Source organism: Gekko japonicus, unplaced genomic scaffold (genome assembly GCF_001447785.1).
Source record: "Gekko japonicus isolate JY-2015 unplaced genomic scaffold, Gekko_japonicus_V1.1 scaffold5, whole genome shotgun sequence".
NCBI classification, from domain to species: domain Eukaryota; kingdom Metazoa; phylum Chordata; class Lepidosauria; order Squamata; family Gekkonidae; genus Gekko; species Gekko japonicus.
In genome coordinates this window covers 3,082,087-3,108,391 of record NW_015168652.1, presented here as the reverse complement: position 1 = coordinate 3,108,391, position 26,305 = coordinate 3,082,087, and the positions used below count along the sequence as shown (strand labels likewise).

Below are 26,305 nucleotides of genomic sequence, written 5' to 3'. Positions count from 1 at the left end.
TGTAATACTGTATTGTTTTAACAAATTGTTTTAATAGTTTTAATGATTTGATTGTTAATCTGTGTTTTATCTGACTGAGCCGCCCTGAGCCTGCTTTGGAGGGGTAGGGCAGGATATAAATTGGAATATAAATAAATAAATAAATAAATAAATAAACCTGGAAAATCAAAGAATTGGAAATTAAGGGTCCTCCATCTCACCTTGAAGTCTCTCAGTTTCCACTACTGGTGAAATGTAAGTTTAAAAAACAAAATAAAAGCACAGCTCATGCTTGCAGGCATCTGGATAACATTCCTAACTAAACATACAAAATGGTTTGCAACTTGAGAGTACTTTTAGATGCAAGCCTGCAAATGGATGCTCAGATATCATCTGTGGCATGCAACACATTTAATCTGCTGATAACATTGTGCTAGCTATGGCCCCTCCTATAAAAGTGATTCCTAATGGGGGGTCATATGCTGCTCCATTGGGCAATCTACAGATTGGGGGGTTGATGGCATTTAGGATGTTAGGCACCCCCTTCTCCCCACTTGCGATGGCTTCTGACAAGAAGTGAGGGAGAGTTGTTTTATGGTTTTCCTCCCACACAAAGGATATGATCCCAGATCCTAGATAACTCCCCATACCCTTAAAAAGTGGCACCAAACAAATCAAAGTCATCATTAAGTGTTTGGCTAATGGCCATCAGAGAGAAAGGTCTTATGGAATGCATGTCTGAAATGTGTGACTTATTTTAGTTTAGCTCACTGAGAGACTGTATTTTGCTTTCCTTTGATCTTGCAAACTCAGCCCTTTGAAATATTTTCTCCATTGCCAGTTGGTGTAGTAGACAGCCTTGGACCTGGACAAAGAGAGCCCAATTTCCAAACTCATTCTTAGCCATTAACCTCATGGGATGGCATTGAGCAAGTCCTTGTTGTTACTCATATTATTTTATTTACTTAGTTCATTTTTATGCAGCCTTTCTCCCTAGTGAGCACCCAAAGCATAGTTTCTTCTGCATTTTTATCATCGCAGCATCCCTGTGAAGTAGGTTAGGCTGAGAGTGCGTGACTGGCCCAAGGTCACCCAGCAAGCTTTCAAGACAGAGTCAGGGATTCAGTCCTGTGTCTCCCAGATCCTAGCCAGACACTTTAATAACTATGTCACACTGTCATTGTTTTTAGCCCTGGAAGAGTAAACAGATGCTCTCTTTTTGCCTAACACCAGCTCCTGCCAACCTAGCAGTTCAAAAGCAAAAAAAAAAATTGCAAGTAGATAAATAGTTACCACTTCGGTGGGAAGGTAACAGCATTCCGTGCGCCTCAGCGTTTAGTCATGCCGACCGCATGACCATGGAAACTTCTTCGGACAGCGCTGGCTCTTCGGCTTGGAAATGGAGATGAGCATTGCCCCTAGAGTCGGATTTGACTAGCTTTTGAGCAAGGGAAACCTTTACCTTTTACCTTCCCTTCCAGGGCTAATAACAGTATGGCTTACTGTAGTTAGTCGTGGTGGTTTTGATAAGTGAAACCACTACTGGGTTTAAATTCTCTCCTGCTCTGCACCGTAGGCCCCCTGCCAGGGTCTTCAATGCCTATCATACACATTGGGATGATCCATCTATAGGTCTCCCAGTGCCACATCCAGTTTAGCGCCTTGTTGCAAATATGGTGAGACCTTCATCCACTAGCTTCCCACAAACAAGGTCCAAGGATTCTTCTATTGATATATGGACATTAATTGACCATTAGCGCAATCCTAAAAAGGGTTACACCCTTCTGTACCCATAGACTTAGAAGGATGTAACTCTCCTTCAGATGGCACTGCAGAGTTATTTTGTAAGCAGCAAAGAAAAGCAGAATAAGTTCCTCCAGGATCCTAATTCTATTTCAGCTGTGCAGATGATGCCATCATAAATCAGAAGCAAATAGGTGATCCATTATAGAGTATCTTTACAAGAATAGAAAGAATTCTTTAGGCTGTTTTTGAGGAAAGGTAAGGTGAAGAAAACGTCTTTTTACAGGTAGGATTAATGTGATACTTTTGGAGAAGTCTCCTTCTTTATCATTATAGTCTGTATAATTCTAAGGTTCTTTAACTATGTGAAAGAAAGTTTAACTGATAATCTGTGTTTTAAAAAGGTTTAATGTTATTTTTTTCCTATTTTATTCCTATTGAAATATCAAGAGGTATTGTTTCTAAACCTGCATTGTCTGTCAGAACATCAACTCTTTTTTTGCTCTAACAAGTGAGTTAACATTGGGAAATTATGTGTAAGGTTTTCAGAATGTGACCTTAAATAAAATGATAGCTCTATTCTAAGATAACAAATGACAGGCAGGATTTAGGATCTTTGTTGGCAGAAGTGTCCAGCAAGAGATACATTATTTTAACCTTTTTAATAATTTTCCACATTTATATAGTGTTCAACATGGGGCTACTCTAGAAGACAACTTGAACATAACTGGTTCAGAACATTTAATGTCAGGGGCTGGCTGGTGGGAATATAATAAGCAGGGCCTGTACAAAAGAGATGGCCTCCACTTGTCCCAAGACAATTGCTGCTGGCAATTAAAGTCAAAGAGGTGACAGAGCAGTTTTTTAAACTAAATATAGGGGGAAGCTGACAGGAGATGAAATGTCTCTGGTTCAGGACAGTTCGTCTCTAAAAGATGAAGGGGTGGCTATTACTATTCTACAGGGAAACTAATTAGGGCTGGCTACTGAGAAGGTGACAAACAATATTGACTGCCTCCCAAGTTCTAGAGGCCACAGTAGGAAGGTTACAGGACTATCATGTCTGGGAAACTATAGATGTTTATATGCAAATACTAGAAATGTCAGAGGTAAAATGGGAGACCTGGAATGCTTAGTGTGAGAGGAGAACATAGACATTGTGGGCATTTCAGAAACTCGGTGGGATGAGGAAAATCAGTGATTCCTGGATATAAATTATATCAGAAAGATAGAGAGGGAAGGGTCAGAGGTGGAGTGGCTCTGTATGTCAGAGATGGTATACAGTCCAGTAAGACTGAGAATGTAGGAGAAATAGATTCACTTACAAAAACGCTATGGGTGGAAATAGTGTGCCCAAAATGAAGTTTAACTCTGGGAGTTTGTTATTGCTCACCAAATCAAGGGTTAGAGGATGATTTTAAAATAGCAAAGGAATTAAAGAAAGCAGCTAGATGAAATAGCTGTGTCATAATAGGTGATTTGAACTACCCACACATTTATTGGGTCAATATGTATTCAAGTCAGAAGAAAGAGATTGGGTTTCTAGATACTTTCAATGACTGTGCTATGAAGTGAATTATCACAGAACCTACCAGGAGAGAGAGGCAATCATGGACTTGGTCCTAAGTAATGCCCAAGACTTGGTAAGAGATGTGAATGTGATAGCACCATTTGGGAACAGTGACCATAATGTTATTAAGTTCAGTATTTATGTAAGTAGGGAGTTGCCCAAAAAGACCAACACAACAACATTTAACTTTAGAAGGGGTAACTTTTCTCAAATGAGGAGGCTTGTGAAGAAGAAACAGAAAGGAAAGGTAAGGTGGGTCAAATCTCTTCAGGAAGCTTGGAGACTATTTAAAGCTACAATCTTACAAGCTCAGATAAAATGTATACCACAGTTTAGGAAAGGTACAATAGGTATTTAAAAAGGCCTGCATTGTTAACAAAGTAATGGAAGCAGTAAATGTTAAGAAGGATTCCTTTAAGCTTTGGAAGGCTAATCCAAGTGAGGTGAATAAAAGGGAGTACAGGCTTTGGCAAATAAAATTGCAAGTCGGTGATCAGACAGGCAAAAAGGGACTATGAGGAACATATTGCAAAACAACATAAAGACCAACAATAAAAATTTCTTCAAATACATTAGTAGCAGAAAATCAGCCAGGGAGGCAGTGGGGCCCTTGGATGACCAAGGAGTAAAAGGATTACTAAAGATGATAGAAAATGGCAGAGAAGCTGAATGTATTTTTTGCCTCTGTCTTCACTGTGGAAGATGGGAGGTGCTTGCCCACTCCAGAACCGCCAATTTCAGGAGGGGTGTTGAAAGACCTGAGTCAGATTGAAGTGATGAGAGAGGAGGTCCTACGAGTGATGGACAAATTAAAAACGGACAAATCACCAGGATCTGATGGCGTACATTCAAGAGTCCTGAAAGAACACAAGTGTGAAGTTGTGGATCTCCTGACAAAAATATGCAGTCTATCATTAAAATCTGCCTCCATCCCTGAGGACTGGAAGGTAGCTAATGTAACCCCCATCTTTTTTTAAAAAAAAAAGGTTCAAGAGGAGATTCGGGAAATTACAGGCTGGTCAGTCTAACGTCAATACCAGGTACGTTGGTCGAATCCGTTATTAAAAATAGAATTTGTAGACACATTGATGAACAAAAACTATGGAGCAAGAACCAGCATGGATTATGTAAAGGATGATTTTGTCTCACTAACCAGTTAGAGTTCTTTGAGGGGGTGAACAAGCATGTGGACAAGAGTGACCCAATAGCTGATGTTTACCTAGACTTTCAGAAAGCTTTTGATAAAGTTTCTAATCAAAGGCTCCTAAGTAAACTCAGCAGTCATGGAATAAGAGGACAAGTCCTCTTGTGAATTAAAAACTGGTTAATTAACAGGAAACAGAGTGAGTATAAATGGGCAATTTTCACAGTGGTAGATGGTAAGCAATGGGGTACCGCAGGGCTCAGTACTAGGTTCAGTGTTTTTTAATTTGTTCAGTAATGATTTGGAGTTGGGAGTAAGCAGTGAAGTGGCAACATTTGTGGATGACACTAAGTTGTTCAGGGTGGTGAGAACAAGGGAGGATTGTGAAGCACTCTAGAGGGATTTGTCAAGGCTAGGTGAGTGGGCATCAATGTGGGAATGAGGTTCAAAATGGGCAAATGCAAAGTAATGCACATTGGAACCAAACATCCTAACACTTTGATAAGGTCTGAACTGGCGGAGACCAACCAGGAGAGAGATCTTGGAGTCATGATAGATAACTAAGGGTGTGCAAAAAAGAAAATTCAGGTTATTTTGGATTCAGATCTGTTGGACCTGAAAAATATCTGTACACCTCAATATGCCTGAATACCAATATTTTTATTCCACTGGTATTCAGATCAATATTCAGGAACCCAAATATATTTGGATCCATTATACCCTATGGGGTATAATGGAGTATAATGGAAGTGCAGTGACCAGAACTGTACCCAGTATTTGAAATGAGACCACACCATAGATTTATACAGGGGCATTATGATATTGGCTGATTTGTTTTCAATTCCCTTCCTAATAATCCCCAATACAGCATTTGCCTTTTTTATTGCCATTGCACACTGAGTCAACATTATCAGTGAGTTATCTATAGGATAAATAGGAGGAGGTGCTTTTCTACCTTAGCTGCCACTGTATAGCCCCCAGTTAACATATGCCAAACTCCAGGCGGCACCTGAAGATCTCCAGCTATTACAACTGATGTCCAGCTATTACAACTGAGTTATCAGTGAGTTATCTATAGGAGTGTGCGCACGGTATATACCGAGCTGAATAGATACCCAAAAAATACCTTATCGGTATTAAAAGCCAATATTATTCAACTTTTATTCAGGCGCAGCTTCCTGTGGAGTCCTGCAGACCCTGCCGCATGACTTCCTGTCCCCGGTGAAGTGCAGGTGTTTAAATACCTTCCCTTCCCTCTCAGGCATGTGCTGTCTCTGCGGCATGACTCCCCAGTGAAGGGAAGGTATATAAAGTTTAAATACCTTCCCTTTGCTGGGGAGTCATGTGGCAGGGGCTTCAGGACTTCATGAGTAACAGAGGCAACATGAACCATGAGTAGCGGAGGACTCTCTGAGTAGTAGGACTCGGTGAGCAGCAGAGGCTGTTTCAAGTCATTTTGCTGCCCCATGTGGGTAGTATGGGAGAACAGACTCATAGTAATAGGTATGGTTCCCTCCACCCCTGACTTATGTTGATTTGGGGCTATGCAGTGGCAGCTAAGGAAGAAAAGCACCTCCTCCTATGCCATGTTTTCTAGGTTCCAAGATTCTGGAAGACAGTTCCGTAGCCAGTTACAGGGTTGCCAACTTTGGGTTGGGAATTACCTGTAGATTTGAGGGGTAGAGCCTAGGGAGGGCAGGGTTTGGGGTGGGGAGGAACTTCAGCAGGGTATAATGCCATAGGCCCAAAGCAGCCATTGTCTCCAGGAAAACTTATCTTGTCTCCAGGAGAACTGATCTTGGTCATCTGGACATCAGTTGTAACAGCTGGGAAATTTTCTGTAGGGGAAATGATGTACTGTGACTGGGGAACATGGTGATTTCTGGGAGATCTCCAGGCCCCACAGGGAGATTGGGATATGCATTTTACCTCAGGACCCCCAACAGGAACAGCAACTGTTTGGAATGTCACAGGCAAAGGCCAGTCAGGCCACATATGCAAATGACCTCTGTGTTCTAACTGGCTATGGGGGGGAGAGGAACAGCAAACTGTTTAGAATGTTGGAGGCAGGACTCAGGCAATGCAGCCAGTGGATAGGGAGACCCTCTGAGTGACAGATCAGGGAGCCAACTGATTTGGGAGCGTGTTGGAATGTTCAGGGGAGTCTATTACCAAAACAGAATTATATATAAGGAGAGATAGCATCCATGGTTTTTTTGTATCCCCAACTCTGATTATCACAACTTGTGAGTAGGCCACAAGTCAGACCTGCAGGGAGTTAAGCATTCCTAATTCAGTCTTTCATAGTAATCGACTAAATCACTGAATTCAAAAATAAAAAAAGTTCACATTCAAAAAGGGCATTGTGATATATAATTAAGATGTATATTAGTTTGATTGAATATTCTATTTCTGGATTCTCATCATGTAAGGTATTGACAAGTTGCGTGTTTGATATCCGGATTGCATTTGTTTATTTTGTATGGAATTTATGTTAGACTAATCTTTGGAAAAGTCAATAGAATAAAGATTGAGGGTGTGATGTCTTTTTTTTTTTTAAGTAGTGATCATTTTTCTTCCCATCTGTTTGGAGGTAAACTGCACTTAACCACATTACATGTATTATTTAACACTAAACTGTCAGGTAAGGACAAGTATTTGTGTAATGCAGAACGAAATCTGTAGGCCAAATACCATGCTGTGCATCATTTCATTTCTTATCACTTCATTGCTTAACCTTCAGTGAATCACATTTTGAATTGATTCCCTTGAAAAACATTGCAGGCATAATCCAATCAAATTCAAGCACATTTCCCTCTCATTGATTTCAGAAGGAAATGTTCAGTGTTTGATCTGTGATGGCTTATTCACACACACAAGTCAAATTAATTATGGGCTATAGATTTATCTTGGTTCTTTGTTTTTCAGAATAAAATCAGTGGGTTGGATCCACTTAATCTTTCCCAATTCCCTTTCCTGCTGCAGGCCCATTCCTACATGACTTTTGTACATGTAGGTCCCATGATTCCTAGCATAGTCTTTTTGAGTAGCCAAAGAGGACCCCTCCTTCCTTTTTTCAGCACCAGAACAGTTGGTTGGATTCAACCCAATGTCAAAATTAGCCTTATTTCATTAATCAGAGGCTTATAATGCCATATTCCATTGTATACATGATGGTTGGATGTCTACAAAAATAGATATTCTCCAGAACTGGAAGGCTAGTTACAGGGGTCTTGTTGTAGAAAAAGAGCTGCCGGAGCTCATTAGCATAACTCATTAGCATAACTTATTTGCATATGCCACGCCCCCTGACATCACCGGAAGTGACAGAAGGCCACACCCCCTGACATCACCGGAAGTGTGTCAGAAGGCCCGGCTACTTACCCTCCTGCTTCATCCTCATTCCCAAACGGAATGAGGATCGAAGCAGAGGGCGGAGTAAAGAAGGGGGCGGGGCTTCACCACGTGACCGCCCCGCCCCCTAGAGGTTCTCTTCCGGAGCTCCGTACCTGAGAGCTCCCCCCCGACTAGAGCCCTGGCTAGTTATAATCTGACCATGAAACTATATATATATAGGCAGTGGGCTCCTTTCAAGATGGAGAGAATTTAGGTTTTAAACTGAAGGACTGGGGTGTTCTGAGAAAAACAGCAGGCTTTTGAAAAATAGATGCAGGGAAAGAAGAGTCTGTCGACCATGTCCTGCTGCACTGCCCTTTCTACAACAACATTTGACCTCAGTACATAGCCCCAATCCTATCAACTCTACCAGGAAGATCTGAAAAACTTTATATCTCCCTCCTTCTTTCAGATTCCTCCCAGGAAATAAATAAAATAGCTGAATGTTGCCTTTGGGTGTGTGGAATACACAAGAGGCTGACTGACCCTTAATAATAACCTGTCAGAGAAAGGCACCATCTCTCCATCCCATCACAATCAGTGCTCATTGTTGCAATGTCCCTTATTTTATATTTTATTCTTGATTTTATTTTTTTAGCTTTATCTTTATTATTACCAATCTCATATCAAAATAAACTTTGAACTTGAAAAATATATAATTTTTTGGGACTATGGTTTTGTCCAGTGTGTTTGATTCCATTTTTCTTAATGAATTATTTTATTAAAAGCAGAGATGAAATATGAGTGACCCCTGTAACTCTATCAGAGATAGCAATATGGTAGAGAGAGGATTACTTTGGCTAAAAGGGACAGACTAGTCTGACAAACCTCTAGGTTTATTTGGCATGCTGCCCCAGCCTCTCTTCTAATAGCCTCTTTTCTAATAGCTGAAGCAAAGCTAGTTGAAGCTGAATCCAACTAAGACAGAGGTTCTGTGGCTGAGGGGGTGACTCAAGATTGGGGAGACAACTCCTAGCCCTTGACAGAGTGCCTCTGACACCGGAACCTACCATCAGGAGTTGGGGGGGTGATCCTTGACCCTGCTTTATCCGTGGCGGCCCAGATCACCAATGTTGTCCAGCGTGCATTTTGCAAACTGTGCCAAGTCAGACAACTGGTCCCCTTTCTGTCTTGCCCTGAACTTGCCACAGTAATCCATGCAACTGTAACCTCCAGGCTGGATTACTGTAACTCGCTTTATGTAGGGCTACCCTTGAAACTGACCCAAAAGTTCCAACTGGTACAAAATGTGGCAGTGCAGGTCCTTAAAGAGACCCCCAAAGAGGGCACATATCCATCCAGTGTTGCGTGAACTGCATTGGTTGCTGCTGGAGCACTGGATCAGAGTCAAGTTTTTGGTGTTTACCTTAACAGTTACGGACCTACCTACCTTTGGGACCGCCTCTCCCGGTATATCCCCCAAAGGGCATTAAGATCAGTGGATAAGAACCTTCTCATGGTCCCCGGCCCAAAAGATATCCAGCTGGCCTCAACCAGGGCCAGGGCCTTTTCTGCCCTAGCCTCAGCCTGGTGGAACTCTCTGCTGAGTGACATCCATGCCCTGTCTGATCTATTAAAGTTTTGCAGGGTATGTAAGGCAGAGATGTTCCACCCGGCCTTTGGTTGAGCGGTGGTTCTTTACATCTGCCTGGCACCCCCCATGGCTGAATGCTAGCACTGCCATCTTTTTTTAAAAAAAATTAAATGTTTCTGAATGTTTTAAATATTGTATTTTTATGGTTTTAAATTATTTTACATTGAAACATACCAAATTGTTGTGAACCATCCTGAGCCCTGCGCAAGCAGGGAAGGGCAGTAAAAAACAAAAATCTAGTTTAATAAATAAATAATAAATAGATTTTTGTTAATGTATTAACAGCATGATTAAGTGGATGCTCAAACATCACTTGGGGGCAAATATATAAAAGAGTAATTAGCCTGTCTGCTTTTCCTATAGCAAAAGAACTGCTGTTACCTTTCAGAGATTTCCATGGTATCAGTTAGGGAAGAGTGATTTAATTCAAAGGGCCTTTTCCAATGTGCTGTTTTTACTGCAAAAAGTGCACATCCAGCAGTTTTCAAAACTAGTCCAGATGTCTTTCCTTAAGGCAGAACTTTCCTTCCCCTTTTCATTCCTATCTGTTGTTGTGATTAGTACTGTGTGCATTCTGGATACCTCCTAATTCACTGTAGACACTAGTATATGCATAGCAAACCCCACTGGCAGAAGCCTTCTCCATCTTGTTCAGTCTTGGGAGAAATGATATGGTCAGGGAGACAGTGCAGTGGCCCCAGTTCCATTGTCCGTGCTGATGGCAGGCTAACTAGAGATCTATGATCAGATTTCCTGTCTCTTTGTTTTTCTAAATAGCAGCCAACACAGAAGAAGGCCATTTTCCAGAAGATTTGTATTGGGATTGCTTACACTAGGCAAGAGGGATGTTAACCCATTCCTCCATAGAAGTTTTCTATTTTTTCCCTCCTGGGATAAATAACACCTCATGAGGGGCGGCAATTTATGTCAGGAAATGTTTATGTGGGAAGGGGAATATCCCTGTCCCCTAGTGTGGCAATCACAGTCCAAATTGGGGCCTAGTGCAGGTGGTATTCAGAGAATTTTAAAGAGATGGGAGGTCTAATGAAGAAACAGAAGACCACAGAATACCAAGAAACAGGAAAAAAAGTCATGAACAAGAACTACAAAAGGAGTTAGAGCGCCTCTGGGAGAAGAAGGTAACCATTGTGCCAGCTGTCATTGGAACAGTTCCAGGCAGTCTTAAAAAAACCCACAACAAAACCCTGGGCATTCAGGGCGTTGAACAAATAACACCAACTCAGATCCAGGACAGTGTTGCTTGGTACAGCAAAAAGTCTGTGAAGATACCTCTGCAATTCCCAAGAACTTGTCTAGATCTCAGACTGCAGAACACTATCTACCAGTGAAATATTTGACTGTGACAATTCTTCTTCATCATCATCATCATGCCTGGAAGAGATGAAGTCCATGGCTATTGGCTTAAAAAGTTGATTAGTTTTCATCCACAGCTAGTGGATGATGTGCTGTATTCGTAAACAGTAGAGGACTAGATAACAGCAGGCAGGACACTTCTCATTCTGAAGAACAATGAGAAAGGAGCAATGCTAAGGAACTTCTACCCCATTACCTGCCTCCCAACAACTTTTAACCTACCGACAGGAATTGTAGCTAATTCCATTCCAGAATACCTACAGCTCAATTCAATTTTACCACAAGAACAAAAAGGAGTTTTCCAAAAATCCTAAGTAACTAAAGATCAGTTACTGATTGATTATATGGTCTTACAAAATTGTAAAAACCTGAATGTTGCTTGGCTTGATTACAAGAAGGCATTTTATTCACTTCCTCATACATGGATCCTGAAAACACTGGAAGTGATAGGCATCAGCAAAACTGTAATAATGTTTATGAAAACTGCCATGAGTAAATGGAATACCAAGTTGATAGTGAATGGAGAAGAAACTGGAACAATTAATATCAAACAAGGAATTATCCAAGAAGACTCACTATCACTGCTGCTCTTTGTCTTTGCTCTAATACAGGGGTCCCTAAAGTTTTTGAGCATGTGGGCATGTTTGGAATTTGACAAAGCATGGTGGGCCTAGTAACAAAATGGCTGCCACAGAATGGCTGCTGCAGGAGGTGGAGCCAGCCATAAAATTATTATCACAGCTTAACTTCTGTAGCATAGTGTAGATCCTCGTGATGTGGTGGCAGCTGCTGCCAAAGTAACATTTCAAAAAATCTGCACAGCCAATCAAATCTCCAAAAGTCAACCTGAAGCCTTGTTGGGCAAAAGCCCTGCCTTGCCCCACCCACTTTCTAAAAACACTTGGTGGGCGTCCAAAAAGTTGTTGGTAGGTGCCATGTTGGAGATCCCTGCCATAATACCACTCACAATCATTCTCAATAGCACATGCCTAGGATACCAACTCTCAAAGACAATCATTGAACAAGAAGAAATCAAGATGCCAACATCTTGGAATTTTGGGAGCTGACAACATCAAACACACCCTTGGTAAGAAAAATACAACCAAGGAGTATTACCAAGGAGTCAGAAAGTTATTGTGAACAAAATTTAATGGAGGCAACACGGTAAAGGTAATTAACACATGGGCAGTCCCAGTTCTAGGATACACAGGTGGCGTTATCAACTGGAAAGAAGCAGAATTAGAAGCAATAGATTGCAAAACTCACAAGGTAACGACAATGCATCACTCACTACACCCTAGAAGTGATGTTGATCATCTTTATTTACCAAGAAAATTAGGTGGAAGAGCTTTCTTGAAAGCTAAGCAAGCAGTCAAGGAAGAAAAACAAGCACTGAATGACTTCACCAATAAAAGCAAAGAGAAGCTCCTAGTTGAAATGTACAAGGCAGACTTATTTAAGGTCTAAGAAACCAAAGAAGATTACAAAAGATTGCAATCAATACTCACTTGGACAACTGGAAAGAAAAGCACCTGCATGAGCAGTATTTGAAGGACATAGAGAATAAATTTGATAATGTAAACACCTGGAAGTGGCTCCAAAATGGGCACAAAAGAGAAACAGAGGGACTCATTCTAGCTGCACAAGAACAGGCACTCAAAACAAATAGTATGAAAGCCAAGACTCAGAAGACCAGTGACAACAGCAAATGTCAACTTTGCAAGACAAAGGATGAAACAGTCGACCACATGGTCAGTGCCTGCAGTACAATTGCTCAAACTGGCTATAAAGAACGTCACAATAGAGCTGCAGCTATGTTGCACTGGTATCTTTACGAGAAGTATGGCTTTCCATCAGCCAGAAATTCATGGGAGCACAAAACCAGACAAGACCATGAAGAATGATGAAACAAAGATTCTTTCGGACTTCCAATTACAAACAGATAACCACCTGGAGCATAACACCCCTGATATCACAATTGTAGAAAAAAATGAGAAATAGGGTTTGGATCACTAAGGCCCCAGTGACACTGGGGGAAAAGGCACGGCTAAAGTGTGTCTTTTTTGAGCCACATCAAAAGAGAAGCGCGGCAGCGGGATCAGACAGATCCCCCCAGCCACCATGCAGGTCCTCTCCAGCATGATCAGATGCCGGGAGGAAGCCACGGACCGGAGAGCGAGGCAAGCCCGCTGCACATGCGTGTGCATCCGCAGTTCGGCACGACCTCGCATGCTGTGGGAGAGACGGGCACGCCGGCGAACAGTCTCTGCAGCGGATTTTCTTGTAAGTACTAGTGTTTTCTAGGGTGTTTTTTTTTTAATCCTCATCTTCGGCCGGAAGAGGCGGATCGGGAACGTGTGCGCGCTGCTTCCCAGATGTTGCGGTGTGATCCCAGCCGCTTGATGCGATCTGTCCCTCTTGTGGATCAAAGCCTTCCGTGTGACCGGGGCCTAGCATTGCAATCCCAGGAGACAGCAGAATAGAAAAGAAAGAACAGGAGAAGAACAAAAAGTACCAAAACCTTAAAATAGAGTTAGAGCACCTCTGGGAGAAGAAGGTGACCATTGTGCCAGTTGTCATTGAAGCCTTGGAGCAGTGCCTAGAAGTCTCAAGAAACACCTGGACATTCTGGGCATTGAGCAACTAACATCATGTCAGCTCCAGAAGACACCATTGCTTGGAACAGCAACAATCCTGCAAATATACCTCTGCAATTCCCAAGAACTTGGCTAGATCTCTAATTGCAGAACACCATCTACCGTACTAGTCAAATATCTGACTGTAACAATTCATCATCATCATCATCATCATCATCATCATCATCATCATCATCATCATCTAAGGTTATAGTGTTCAGAGTGTTCTATGTTCATTATCTTGTTACAACCAGGCCAGTGTTATGAGCACATGTTCAACTCTACAGTGCCAAAGGTTTAATGGCGCTTAAATCTTTGGAACAGGAGGCAATGATTTCCATTGATTTCCCCTCCCACTTCACCCAGTGTTTTTCCTGACTCCCAGGAAAAATGTTGAAGTCAGGATCAGTGGACTGCAGTGAGGGAGGGGTAAAACAGGCAAGTCCTATTCTGCAAACTCTGTGGGTGGTTAAATGATCCCCCAGTGTTGCCAGGTTGCATAAATGAGAGTGAGAGTGAGATGGTGATTTGTTGAAAGACCCTCTCCTTTTGGTCCATTGCTGAGGGACTTCCCAGTTCATAGCTGTTATGTCATTACATGCAAAGGCATCCTGAGCTCTGCATCTGCTTGCTGCTAGAAGGGGCACTATCACTAGTTAAGTTTCCCCAAGATGGGAGGTGTCAGTCAGAGGAAGAGGCAGCCCCCTGCCATGAGGAAGCCCCCAGTCAGAGGAAGAGGCAGCCCCCTGCTATTCCAGTTAGCAAGACAGGTGGGGGGTGGAAGAAGATAGCAAACAATTAATTTGGAAACTGCAATGTACGCATAAACAAGAGATGTCATTTTCATAGGGTAATTAGTTTTTTCCAAGAGGTTTAATTATAAAATGCATCAAGCAGACAGCAGATAGAGGTGCCTTTTATGCACAATTATTGTGGGCTATTTTTGCCATTAAATTTCCCCAATTAACATCGGTGGAAAGCCCTGCACATGCAATTATGTTTATTTCTGGTGCAGCAGGAAAGTGGTGTGCCTGTAATGAGCTTTTTGTTGGCAGAGGCATGCTCGTTCAAGAATGGCACAGCCGGCACTGGGCTTCAAGTTAGGCTACAGTAATTGCTTTGAAACTTCATAAACTAGCCATGCACGTAAACAGAAAAATATTTACTAATCCACTAAACCCATCTAGAAGTCAATATTTATTGCAAGACATCACACGTTTCAATTAATAATCTGCTCTTCCATCTGACCTCATTCCAAATCCATCTTTTCCTGCACATTTCTTCCCATCCCAATTGATTGATGTTTATCTCTGTTCCTAGCTTTCTGCCTTGACCTTAGGATGTCTTGTTACATTTTTTCCTACACAGGATGAGCATAAAAGTTGCATGAATTAAGGTATGCATGTTTACTACATGTACACACAGCAAAATATTCCACACGAAGGGGTCTCATCTGTTTTTACCTTCTTCTCTCTCTCTCTGCGTTGGCATGTGTGTACATGCAAATATGTGTTTTAGCCTCAAGTTAAGGCTCAAAGTAGATGTGATGCCAGAAAATCCACAAAGAGCACATCTGTTTTTTAGTGAATCAATAAGCACTCATTGGATCACTGAAATCATATTCTGGGCCTGACTGCAGGAGGGCACCTTTTCCTTCCGCGTTGTTTTGCCATCCCTGGGGCAAACAAAGCCAAGACATTGTGAGTTCTGTGTCTGGATCTCCCTGTCATTTTTTAAATTCTCAGATCAGGCATAGAGAGGCCTGATTCAGACTGGGAACATAGCATGAGGGTGTGCATGTAAGTGCTGTCAAGTCACTTCCAAATCATGATGACCCTATGAACTGATGACCTCCAAAATGTCCCATCATTAACAGCCTAGCTCAGGTCTTGTAAAATGAGGGTTGCGGGTTCTATCATTGACTCAATCCATCTCATGCTGGGTCTTCCTCTTTTCCTTCTGCCTTCTACTTTTTCTAGCATTATTGTCTTTTTCAGTGACTCTTGTCTTCTCATACTGTGACCAAAGTATGATAGTTACAGTTTGGTCCTTTTATCTTCTAGGGAGAGTTCAGGCTTGACTTAGTTGTTAATTAAAAAAAAAATTGTTGTCAAGTCACAGCTGACTTATGGCAACCATGTAGGGCTGTGGTGGCGAACCTATGGCATGCATGCCAGAGGTGGCACTCAGAGCCCTCTCTGTGGGCATGCGTGCCGTCGCCCCAGCTGCCCGGGTGGCCCCCAATTGGGCAGTTTGAATGGAGGGTAGGGGCCACACCAGGCAGACATCAAGCCAGCAGGGAAAGGAAGCTGGCTGCACCCCGCGACTCCCCTTCTCCTCTGAGGCGGCTGACCATGACGAGCAGCACCAGCAGCAGCCTGCAGGAGGGAGCGCCTGCGAGTGTCCCTCTCCTCTTCTTCCGTCCCATCCTCCGTCAGCGTCGTCGTCTTCGTCCCTGGAAGTGGGGTGGCCAGCCCGGCCTCTGCCACCTTCCCACCGCCACTCCCCTCCCTCCCTCCCTCCCTCCAGCACACAGGACTCAAGGTCAGGGGTTGAGAGCAGCTCCTCGGGGTGGGTGGGTGAAGACCCGGGCGTCATCGTCGTTGTGGGAGTTGCAGGAGGTCTTCGGGCTTGGAGAGGGGGTTGGGGGGGTCTTGCCACCGCCTCCAGTGTGCTGCTTGTTCCTGGCTGCTGGCATGACCAGGTGGGCCCCTGTTCTGATTCTTTCTCCTGACTTTTCTGTTTGCCGGGGAAAGGGGGTGCCTGGGTGGGGGGGGTGGCATCCTGCTGGGGGCTGCCATCTGCCCTTGGCTTGGGATGTACTAAAAGGAAGGACAGCATTGCCCATTGGAAACAATGGGAAACACTTGAAGTGTTTTTATTGCAACTCTACTTGTACTGTAATGTATTTCAATGGAGCCCATGCAAGTCAATTGACATTCCTGGCTCCCATTATTTCCAATGGGCCTTCAAGTGTTTCCCATTGTTTCCAATGGGCAATCCTGTCCTTCCTTTTAGTACATCCCCTCAGCGGGACCTCCTTCGCCAGCCTGCCTCCTGGCCTCTTCCTGGTGGGACAAGCAGCTGCTGAATAATGGCCTCCATTAAGCCTCTAGACTTGATCTTTCCTGCTTACATTGGTTAGATTTAGGAAATGTGGAAATGGAGCTATTGGAATTTCAAAAAAGCTCTATCTGGAAAAATAAATTCTATGACCTGTGTGAAACACTTCAGAAGATAGGATTGCTGTCCTTACTTTGTATGGATCATCTTATGCTTGTGAGCAGCTTTTTTCAGCTTTGAATTATATCAAATCAGACACCAGAAACAGACTAACAGATGACCTGAGTGCTGCATGTGTTGCTCTCAAACTTACAAAGTATGAGCCAAGGTTAGACAAATTATCAGCATGCATACAACAGCAAAAATCAGATTAATTGTTCAAAAGCATGCCAAATGCAAACTTTTACCTTTCAATAAAAATTTGGTTGTATCATTGAAAGCTCTGTTATTGTGTTTTTCTTTTAAGACAAAAGATGTTAATGTATGAGTTGTTTTTTTCTAAACTAAAACCTCAGTATTCAGGTTAAATTGCCGTGTTGGCACTTTGCAATAAATAAGTGGGTTTTTGGTTGCAGTTTGAGCACTTGGTCTCTAAAAGGTTCTCCATCACTGTCCTAGACTGATAGACATCACACCTACACCGTGGTGGCTCTGTTAAGCATTCAGTTTGTGGTGTAAATGTTAGAATATTGAACTAAGATCTGAGAGACCCAGGCTCAAATCCGTGTTCAGCTCTAAATTTGTAAAGTTGGCATTTTCAGTGACTTCAGTTGTGTTTGGCCAACTGGGACCTTCATAACTGAAGGACAGTCTCTTCTGGAATAGACTGCTATACTGCTCAGCACTCTCCTCTGACTGTAGACGTGGAAAGTGCCATCAAGTTACAGCCATTTTATGGAGACCCCATACAGTTTCCAAGGCAAGAGACCAACAGAGGTGGTTTGCTATTGCCTGCCTCTACATAGCATCCCTTGTTTCCTTGGTCATCTCCCATCAAGTACTAACAAAGACTGACCCGGCTTACCTTCCAATATCTGACAGGCTAGCCTCTGGTTGTGCCATCTCTTAAATCTGAATCTGCTATAGCTTGAAACCAGTCTTTTTCCATTGTAGCTTGAGCGTTCTAAAACAGCCTCCTGGAGGAGAATAGGAGGGCTTCTTCACAAGCACAGTTTTTCAGGCAATGTATAGCCTTTTGCTTAAAAGGTCCTCAAATGGAGTATATTGCACAGGGGCCATTACTACTGGTAGTGTTTGGGGGGAATTGGCTTGCTTGTCTGTCTTTGAATTGTTATTATTATGTTCTAATTGCTTTGTACAGTATGGCTAGCACTGTTTTGTGAGTGGCACTGAGCCACTGTGTGTGATGAGATAGGCAGGGTAGGAATATTTCACTAAATAAATAGGTAAGAGATTAGGAGTCCGATCAGACAGCTCTTTAGATCCGTGTGAGGCACTATTGTCTCACGGATCTAAAGGTAATGTCCAGACACAAACATCTGGGAAATGTCCCCCTTCCATTTTGCTGCGCTTCGGAGCCGTACTTAAAAGATAGCACTTTAAATCTGGGGTTTTCGGTTACCTGTGGGACAACTGCAGACTTTCATCCCAAGCGGGCGCCATTTTAAAAAATCTTTACACATGCGCATGCGCAAAAAGGTTTTTTAAAAAAACAACAAGGATGCGCTGTGACAGCTATGTTCATGCGCAAAAAGCTTTTTTTTAAAAAACACCACCGAGCATGCCTCCTTCAGTGGACGCCATTTAGACAATCCACAACAGAGGCAGCATGCGGTAAGGCAATTCACCAGGGGGATGTCTGGTCATGCTACGATGGATTTAAAAGATTGGGATAAAATTCAAGCTGTCATAATGACAGGATTAGCTGCCCGTCTGAACACACCCTAGGACTTGGTTTCCAATTGTTCAGCAAAAAAGGCCACGAGCTAGACAAAAGCTGTTTCTGTTGAAGGAGGACATGGGGTGCAGGATCAGCACATGAAAGCAAAGTACTTGTGTGGCTTTTATGCGGCTGTTGTAAACTTTTCAATAACTGCACCTCCCTAGACTCTGTTTCACAGTTTCACTATAAAAATTGTGTGCCTCTGATCAGCAGCCAGATGGCTTCCATGTTGACAATACTCTCTGTGCAGAGACGTGTCCCTGCCTTTCACAACTGCAAAGCAGGTGTGCTACTCTCAGGCTGATCAATGTATTAAATCAATCTGTTCAGCTATGTGTCCCATTCTCTGTATCTTGTTCAAACAATCCAACTTGGTTTTATGCCATTGTGTGCTGTGGCAGGCAAATGTTCTGGCAAAAGCGAATTGCCATTTTCTTGAGCTGAAAAATATTGACAAGCCAGCTGTTGTACTGTTGATACAATTCTTTTTTGAGTGAGCCTACATACAATCACACTGGTGGGTGATAACCCCAAATCATCAGTACAGAGAGCTGTGAGGTTTAGGTAACAATTCCTCTTGGGAACCCAATCTATGTTGACTAAATTACCTGATAAAACAAAGGTGGAATAAACATGCAATAAATAACTAACCAAATCCCAGTTTCCTCAATTCCATTGCACCCAGAAATGGAACTTGCAGTGGTGTTACGCAGACAATTTGCTTCAGGGTTTTCCCCCTCTGATGTGTTTTGCTGTCTCTAGTAGTCCCCGAAGGAGCAAAACACATTGGGGGGGGGGGGACCCAAAGCAATAGGGACAAAAGAGTGACAAAAATGACAGTGTGGAAATGGCTGGTTCAGTTCCGGAAGGCAAAGTGACACAGGGCTTTTCCGCAGGCTGCAGTTCTTTTTACTGCATGTAGAAAGGAAGCAGATTGTGCTAGCTTTCTGCAAATATTACTTTGTAATTTCCCACTGGGAGAAACACACTTGTAGCCAACCCTCTTTCTTCTTAGAAAAAAACACCAAGAATCTTTATTCTCCCTCAACCATTGGCCCATCAGCTGCCACTCAAGAGTACTCGCGTGCCATTGGCCAGGTGCTGGGTCTGCTCCTTTTCCCCGCCCACTCCCACTTCAGCCACTCTGCCTGGCTTTCTCTCTTGATGAAGACAACAAGCTCTAGAAAGAGGCTCTGGGCAGGTGCCCCATCCTTGGGCACTCAGTATCAATTTGCTGTGGTGACTTCAGCAGGGTATAATGACACTGAGTCCAACATTTTCTCCAGAGGAACTGATCTCTGCTACCTGAAGAACAGTTGTAATTTAGAGATCTTCAGCTCTCACCTGGAGATTGGTAACAATGGTTCCCCAAGAGGGAATGGCTGGTTTGGATGGTGGAGTCTATGGCATTCTACCTGTCAGAGGTTCCACCCCTCCTGAAACCTCACCCTCTCCAGGCTCCACCCCTCAAATCTCCAGGAATTTCCCACCTGGAGTTGGCAACCCTATCTCCTTTCCAGCCAATGATCAACCTACCTTTCCACCCTGGGGCTGTCATTCCACTCCTGGGCATTTCCCAATGCCTTTAAACACATTCCCCACCCCAACACCAGACAGACAAGTGTCTGTCAGGTGTGGGAGCAGGGCCAGGGAACTTTAATCCATCAGGGAGGCCACCTGAGCAGAAACACCTTAGCAGTGCTGCTTGGCCAGCCTCCCCAATGGCTTTAACCACACTCCCACCCACCCACCCTCCACCTGACAGGCGGTTGTCTGTCAGGTGTAGGAGCGGGGCAGAGCATTGAAAGCCATCAGGGAGGCTGTCCAAGCACCATCAGCTTAGCAGTCCTATTGGCCCAGCCTTCCCAATGCTTTCAGACACACTACCTCTACACACTACCCTTCCTCAAGGGTTGGAAGGGGCATGGAATCCTTAACACCATTGGGAGGATTGCTCAGCAGGATTGCCTTAGCACTGCTGCTGTCCCAGCCTCCCTGATGTCAACCTCCACTATGAAGAGATTTCTGAGAAACACAACCCCTAAGGGGGTAGAAAAGGGGCAAAATGTGTTCAACCAATTGTTTTCCATGTGCCTGGCAGGCTGCTGCCTCTTCCCCCAATTGGTCAACAGTGTAGCTGAGAGTTCTGAGGTAAAACCTGCCTGCTTGCACCCACCTCCCTCTGATTGCTTAGCTGTGGATCTCAATGTTCTGAGGTAAAAACACAGTTAAAAGAGACTGCAGACGGTTGAGGACAGTTACAGAAATCAGTGATTCAAGACTCCTGAACAGACATTTCTCATAACAGCCAGCATGGCAATTGAGTTTATGAATGTTCATGGGGAAATAGTAAAGAACCTTTCCAGGAGCCTGCTCCAGAGTGAGCTCACCAAGCAGCCTGGTGATCCTAGCACCTGAGAGCAGAACCACCACTGTGGTCTACAGAGAGGTCCTTCAGTAGAGAAAAAAAACCACTATGTATGTCTCACTTCATCCTTTACACTACAATCTTCTCCATTAGAATTCCTACAACAAATGTTACCTTTCAAACTTCACATCATCAGTATTATAACTGGATTTATGGAACTTAAATACCGTAGTGAAGCATAGGTATCAGGCTACTTATTCATAAAAAAAAATCAGGTCACAGCACGATCCCCTCCAGGTAAATGTAAGCACATTTGGTGCTCATTGATTCCATTATGAGGAAGTTTCCTTCACTGAAAACAAAAGGACTTAATAAAACTGACTGATGGATGGGGTCTTTGAATTAACTGTATTTGCTATGTAAATATGAAGAAAGAACTTAAAAGTATGAATTTAAATGCCATTAACTGCCCTACAATCTGGACTGAGTTGGCCAAGTTCTAGTACTGGACTGTAGGCAAGATACAGTAGTACAATTGTACAAGAGCACCACTACATGGGTCAATGTGTTGAATGCCTTCAGAAATACCTCCATCTCTTCCCTCTGTGAGTGTCTGTACAAGTAATGCAGAGAGGAGGTGGTGCAGAGAGGACTCTAGAGTGACCATCTGTGCCCCAGTCAGAAAGAAATTTTATGTTGGTGTATAGATTCTCTCCTCCCCAGACCAGTTGAAGACTGAATTGCCGTATATCTGCTATGGGAGAACTTTCTCTCTTCCTCCCTGTGAAGGGCAAGGGCAGAAGCTTCAGCACAAAGGCCAGCAGCCAGGCAGACTGGACGGAAGGCCGCGAGCAACATAGGGTTACTCAGACAATGCCAAAACTCCCCCCCTCTCTCACAGAGATCATGCACTCCCATTGGAGCCAGGAACCTTCCCAGCTGATCCTCAGCTCAGGTCCACAACCACACATAGACACAAAACAGACAGACACACATAGAGGCCATTCCACAGACAGACAGAGGCTATCCCAGCCCCTGAGCAAAACAACTCACAAGTTTAACAGGTTTACATACATCTCAGAAGAACCACTTAACCCTCCCCAGTCCACTACCTTTCCACACAGCCTGAGGTTAGGCTTGGAGACAGAGGTCTGGGCGAAGATCCTGGCATCCTCTTCTGGCTTTCCACACAGAACAATGCTTTGATGAGATGAACTTTGCAGGTAGGCACAAACCAGATTGGAATCCACAGGATGAGTGTACTGGCTGACGAAGGCAATGCTCAGCGCAACCACAGCTGCCTCCTCTGGATTAAATGCTTATCCCCAAGGCAGAAATCTCATCAGACGACAGGCAATGTTGTTCAGGCAAGAACAAAAGTCATCCCAAGCAGCATTCAGGCTCTTTTGCCAGCAAAAGCTGCATTTCAGCACCACTTAGTTGAGGCTTGGCTATGGACAGATCCCTCTGACCTCCGTGAACGCCTTCAGCACTGGTGATGTCATGACTGGTGATGTCATGACTCCTTGGTTGCCACAATCCAGGCAGGAGATCCCAGGAGTTCGCAACCCAGAACTTGCCCTGGTCACTCACTTCATCAGTGTTGATGAGGAACACAATTTCCTCCAGGGAGCAATATTCACCTCCCTTAGCCATGTCCAAAAATCCTAGCTAACACTTTTAAAATAACAAAAACTTCCTCACCAGTCTGAGCAAGCTCTGCACACAGGGCAACACACCCATAATTATGGCAACTGAACTCCAGTCCATTGATCCCACTGCTGCCACCATGTATAGATTCTCTCCTCCCCAGACCAGTCCAGGAATGGAGGGGAAAGAATTCTACACTGAAACAATGCATTACACAAGAATCCAGAGAGATAGCCTCTCTGAATTTACAGACAACAGCCACCAGGAACCTCTAAGCTTAACCCCTCACCAACCTGAGATTAGAGATCCCCAGAATCTCAGTTGGCATGTGGGTTTTACACATTAGCAACTCTGTCCAGAGCTGTACAGTTAATCTTACAGGGTAGCACAATTGGTCAGCGGGTCAGACTACAGGATTTAGGTTGAACAGTTGCACATCAAAACAGACACTATTTATAAACAAGAATAAGATTTATTCAGTATAGAACTTGCAATCAGACTAGAAGGACTCAAAACAACAGCCTAGGCAAGTTTTGCCTTAACTACACAGTAATAAACATATTTATCAAGTCAGGAACAGTTATCAGTCCTGAATAGTCCATGGTAATAATCCAATAGCCCCAAGGGATTTGGAGCAAGAAGTCCATCTTTGCCAACCATGAGCTGAGCTCACAAAGCAGTCCTTTGTTCTCTCCCAGGCCACATGGCAGCACAACATCTCAGACAGACAGACACAGAGTTGTAGAGATCATAGCAGGAACAGAAGAGAGAGAGAGAGTTCTCCCATAGGGTTTAAGCAGATATACAGCAATTCAGTCTTCAAATTAGCCCTGGCCAGGGGCCAATTGAAGGAGACCTGGATGTGCCCAATGGTAGGGTTGTCATGGCTACAACTTCTGAATAGTCAGTTGTCTTGGAGGCCACACCTGCAGTTGTGATCCCCCAAGCCCCAACTCCCATTGCATACATGCAGCTTCTAGCATGCTGGCCTAGCTTCCAGCATGGAGGTGTGAAGGTATGTGGTTTATGGCATGGCAAATAGAGCTTCTCTGACCAAATGGTCAGCCATCTGGTTTCAATAGGAAATCAACACAGCAGGGACCCATTCCAGGGGGAAGGCAGGGGTTTATAGGAATCAATATTTCTATACAGTTGGTATATACAGTGAAATCCAGAACCATCAAAAAGAATATTATGTGCACTTGCATGAAGGTATGTATGTCTATGTGTGACATTAAATGCTCCATTCAACTTTGACTAATATGGCATATTTTTTTCTCTCTTGCAGGTGGGGGATCAAATAATTGAAATTAATGGGGAAAGCACAAGAGATATGACACACGCCAGAGCAATAGAGCTAATAAAATCTGGTGGCAGGAGAGTGCGGCTGCTATTGAAACGAGGAACTGGACAAGTCCCAGAATATGGTGGGTTTTCACTTTATTTCATTATCCATCTGTGATACTCTTATGTTTGAAATTTCATTTTATGCAATGCTATGCATCAATGGTGCACTGAAGTCCCAAAGCCATTTGTTATCCAGCTACCACACTGTTAGGTTTACCTAAGTAATGTACGTGACTTACTGATAAATATGTCTCTGCATCATAGGTATGGATACATTACTTCCAACTATGCTAGCCCCACTGTCCCATTAGATGTGAACTGGGGTCATTTAGTAGAAAAAGAGTTGCAAGAGCTCATTAGCATATTGGCAGGCCAGCTGGGGAATGGGTGGTTTTTGAAGATCCCACCCCCAGCCAGCCTGCCAAGCAAAGAGAGAATAGGATTAAAGTTTAAACTCCTTCTCTCTGCGATCTCTCCATTCTATACTATGGCCCATAAAATAGAATGGCGAGATCGTGCCGCTGCTTTCACGCCTCCCCCCGCCTGCCTTGGCAGGCTCGCTGGGAAAGGGGAGGCTTTTGAAGATCCCCCCCCTTTTTTTTTTTTTTTTTTGCTTTCTCCGCCGGCCTGCCAAGGCAGGTGGGAGGAGAAGCGAACAGAGAAGGGGTTTAAAGTTTAAACCCCTTCTCTCTGCAATCTCTCCATTCTATTCTATGGGCCATAGAATAGAATAAAGAGATCGCGCCGCTGCTTTCACCCCTCCCCCCACCCACCTTGTTAGGCTGGCTGGGAAAGGGGAGGCTTTTAAACATCCCCCCCTTTTTGCTTTCCCCGCCAACAGGGGGGAAAGCAAAGAGAGAAGGGGGTTAAAATGTAAACCCCATTTCTCTGCGATCTCTCTATTCTATGACCCATAGAATACAATGGAGAGATCGTGCCGCTGCCGCGCTGCGGCTCCAGAGAGAACAGGTTTTTAAAAGTTTAAACCCCATTTCTCTGTGATCTCTCTATTCTATTCTATGGCCCCTGCGGCGTGACTCCAGACAAGGAGCCTGGGGGTGGGGAGCTGGGGGCTCTGGCACCAGGCCCAGAAATGTGGGGGTGGTGGGGGGAGGGGGCAGCCTCTGAAGGCCTTTCTCAGGCCCTGTGCTTTGGCGCCTGGCCCAAGAAACGCGGGAGCGGCAGTGGCAAGGGGAGAGGGCAGCCTCTGAAGGCCTTTCTCAGGCCCTGTGCTCTGGAGCCGGGCCTGAGAAACGTGACGGTGGCAGGGGGGCAGCGGCCTCTGAAGTCCTTTCTCAGGCCCTGCGTTCCGGCGCTGGGCCGAGAAAGGCAGCAGCGGGGGGGAGGGGGCGGCCTGCAGTAGGCTCGGCAGGCCTTTCTCAGGCCCTGCGCTCCGGCACCGGGCCTGAGAAACATTGCAGCGCCTGGAGGGGGCGCCTGGCCTCAGTAGGCCTTTTTGCAGGCCTTAATTTACCTTCCTTCTGTCCTGTCATGGCTCGACTAATGGCTGATGGGAGCAGGCCTGGGGTTTGGTCATGTGCCTGCCCCCTGAGTTCCTCACTCCTGGAGCGCCGGTCCAGTGCGCTCCAGGGCCAACCGAGGCCTGGATATGAAGTTTAAGGTTGAAATATGTGGCTTGGGGTAGGGAAGCCATCTATCAGCTCCTGAGGAGCATGTTCCAAAGGCTGACTTTTGAGGGGGTTCATTTTCATGCATTAAGTGTGTAAGTATGCAGTTTACACTACACTGCTTAGAATGGCATAGTTAGTTGCTAATCCAAACAGTAACTTCTAGTAATAAATTACTATTTCCATTAAGATTTGTGTGAATGCTTTTGGTTTCTGCTATTTCTGTGTAGGTAGATGTTTATTTTCTGCAAGGGGTAATTGATTTTATCGTAATATTTATTAATGAATGAATGACATTCAAGAGAGGTCACAATATTATTTAAAACCAAACTCATAGAGAACTAGTTTTTAATTGTTGGTTCTGTGTTTGAAAGAGAGAGAGAGAGAGACCTTGGATTCTAATCAGGTGGGAAGGTAGGATACTAAATAGAAAAATAAATGAATAATATTATATACTAGTCACAGGAGTGTATTTTCCCAGTATATGTATCAAGACGTCATTGTCTTAGTTGTTAAGCAAGCATATGCAGACAAAAATGTTCATACATATTCAGACTCACTCATCTAAAACTAATCTCCAAGGAAAGAGATTTCATACTGTCCTTGCATACTGAACCTCTACAGAGTTAATTGTGCCTACGCCCACTGAAATCAAGAGTGACAAACTCTGCTTGGGATCAGGCTGCTAATAAGCTTGTTGCAAAATGACCTAAACAGTCATTTAGGTTAAGACAATGTAAATACTACGCTGTGGGCTGGAACATTTTTCTTGTGGTTTTTTTCCTGCTGCACTATTATTCTGGAGGTTCCTGACTCACCTGTAGGGATGCCAGACCCCCCCCCGGTGGTGGTGAGGGGTCTCCTGTTGTCAGGTCCCATCTCTCCACCACTGGCCAGTGGTACCCCCCCC

The 26,305-nt window shown here is 44.0% G+C and overlaps 1 protein-coding gene across 1 annotated transcript in view; it reads left to right on the top strand.

The window, feature by feature from the left end:
• Nucleotides 1-26,305, top strand: part of MAGI2 (membrane associated guanylate kinase, WW and PDZ domain containing 2) — a 959,850-nt gene that overhangs the window by 902,363 nt on the left and 31,182 nt on the right. The window contains exon 21 of the mRNA XM_015415060.1: nucleotides 23,709-23,847. Within this exon, the coding sequence (XP_015270546.1) occupies nucleotides 23,709-23,847 (139 nt within the window). The remainder of the gene's footprint in view (nucleotides 1-23,708; nucleotides 23,848-26,305) is intronic.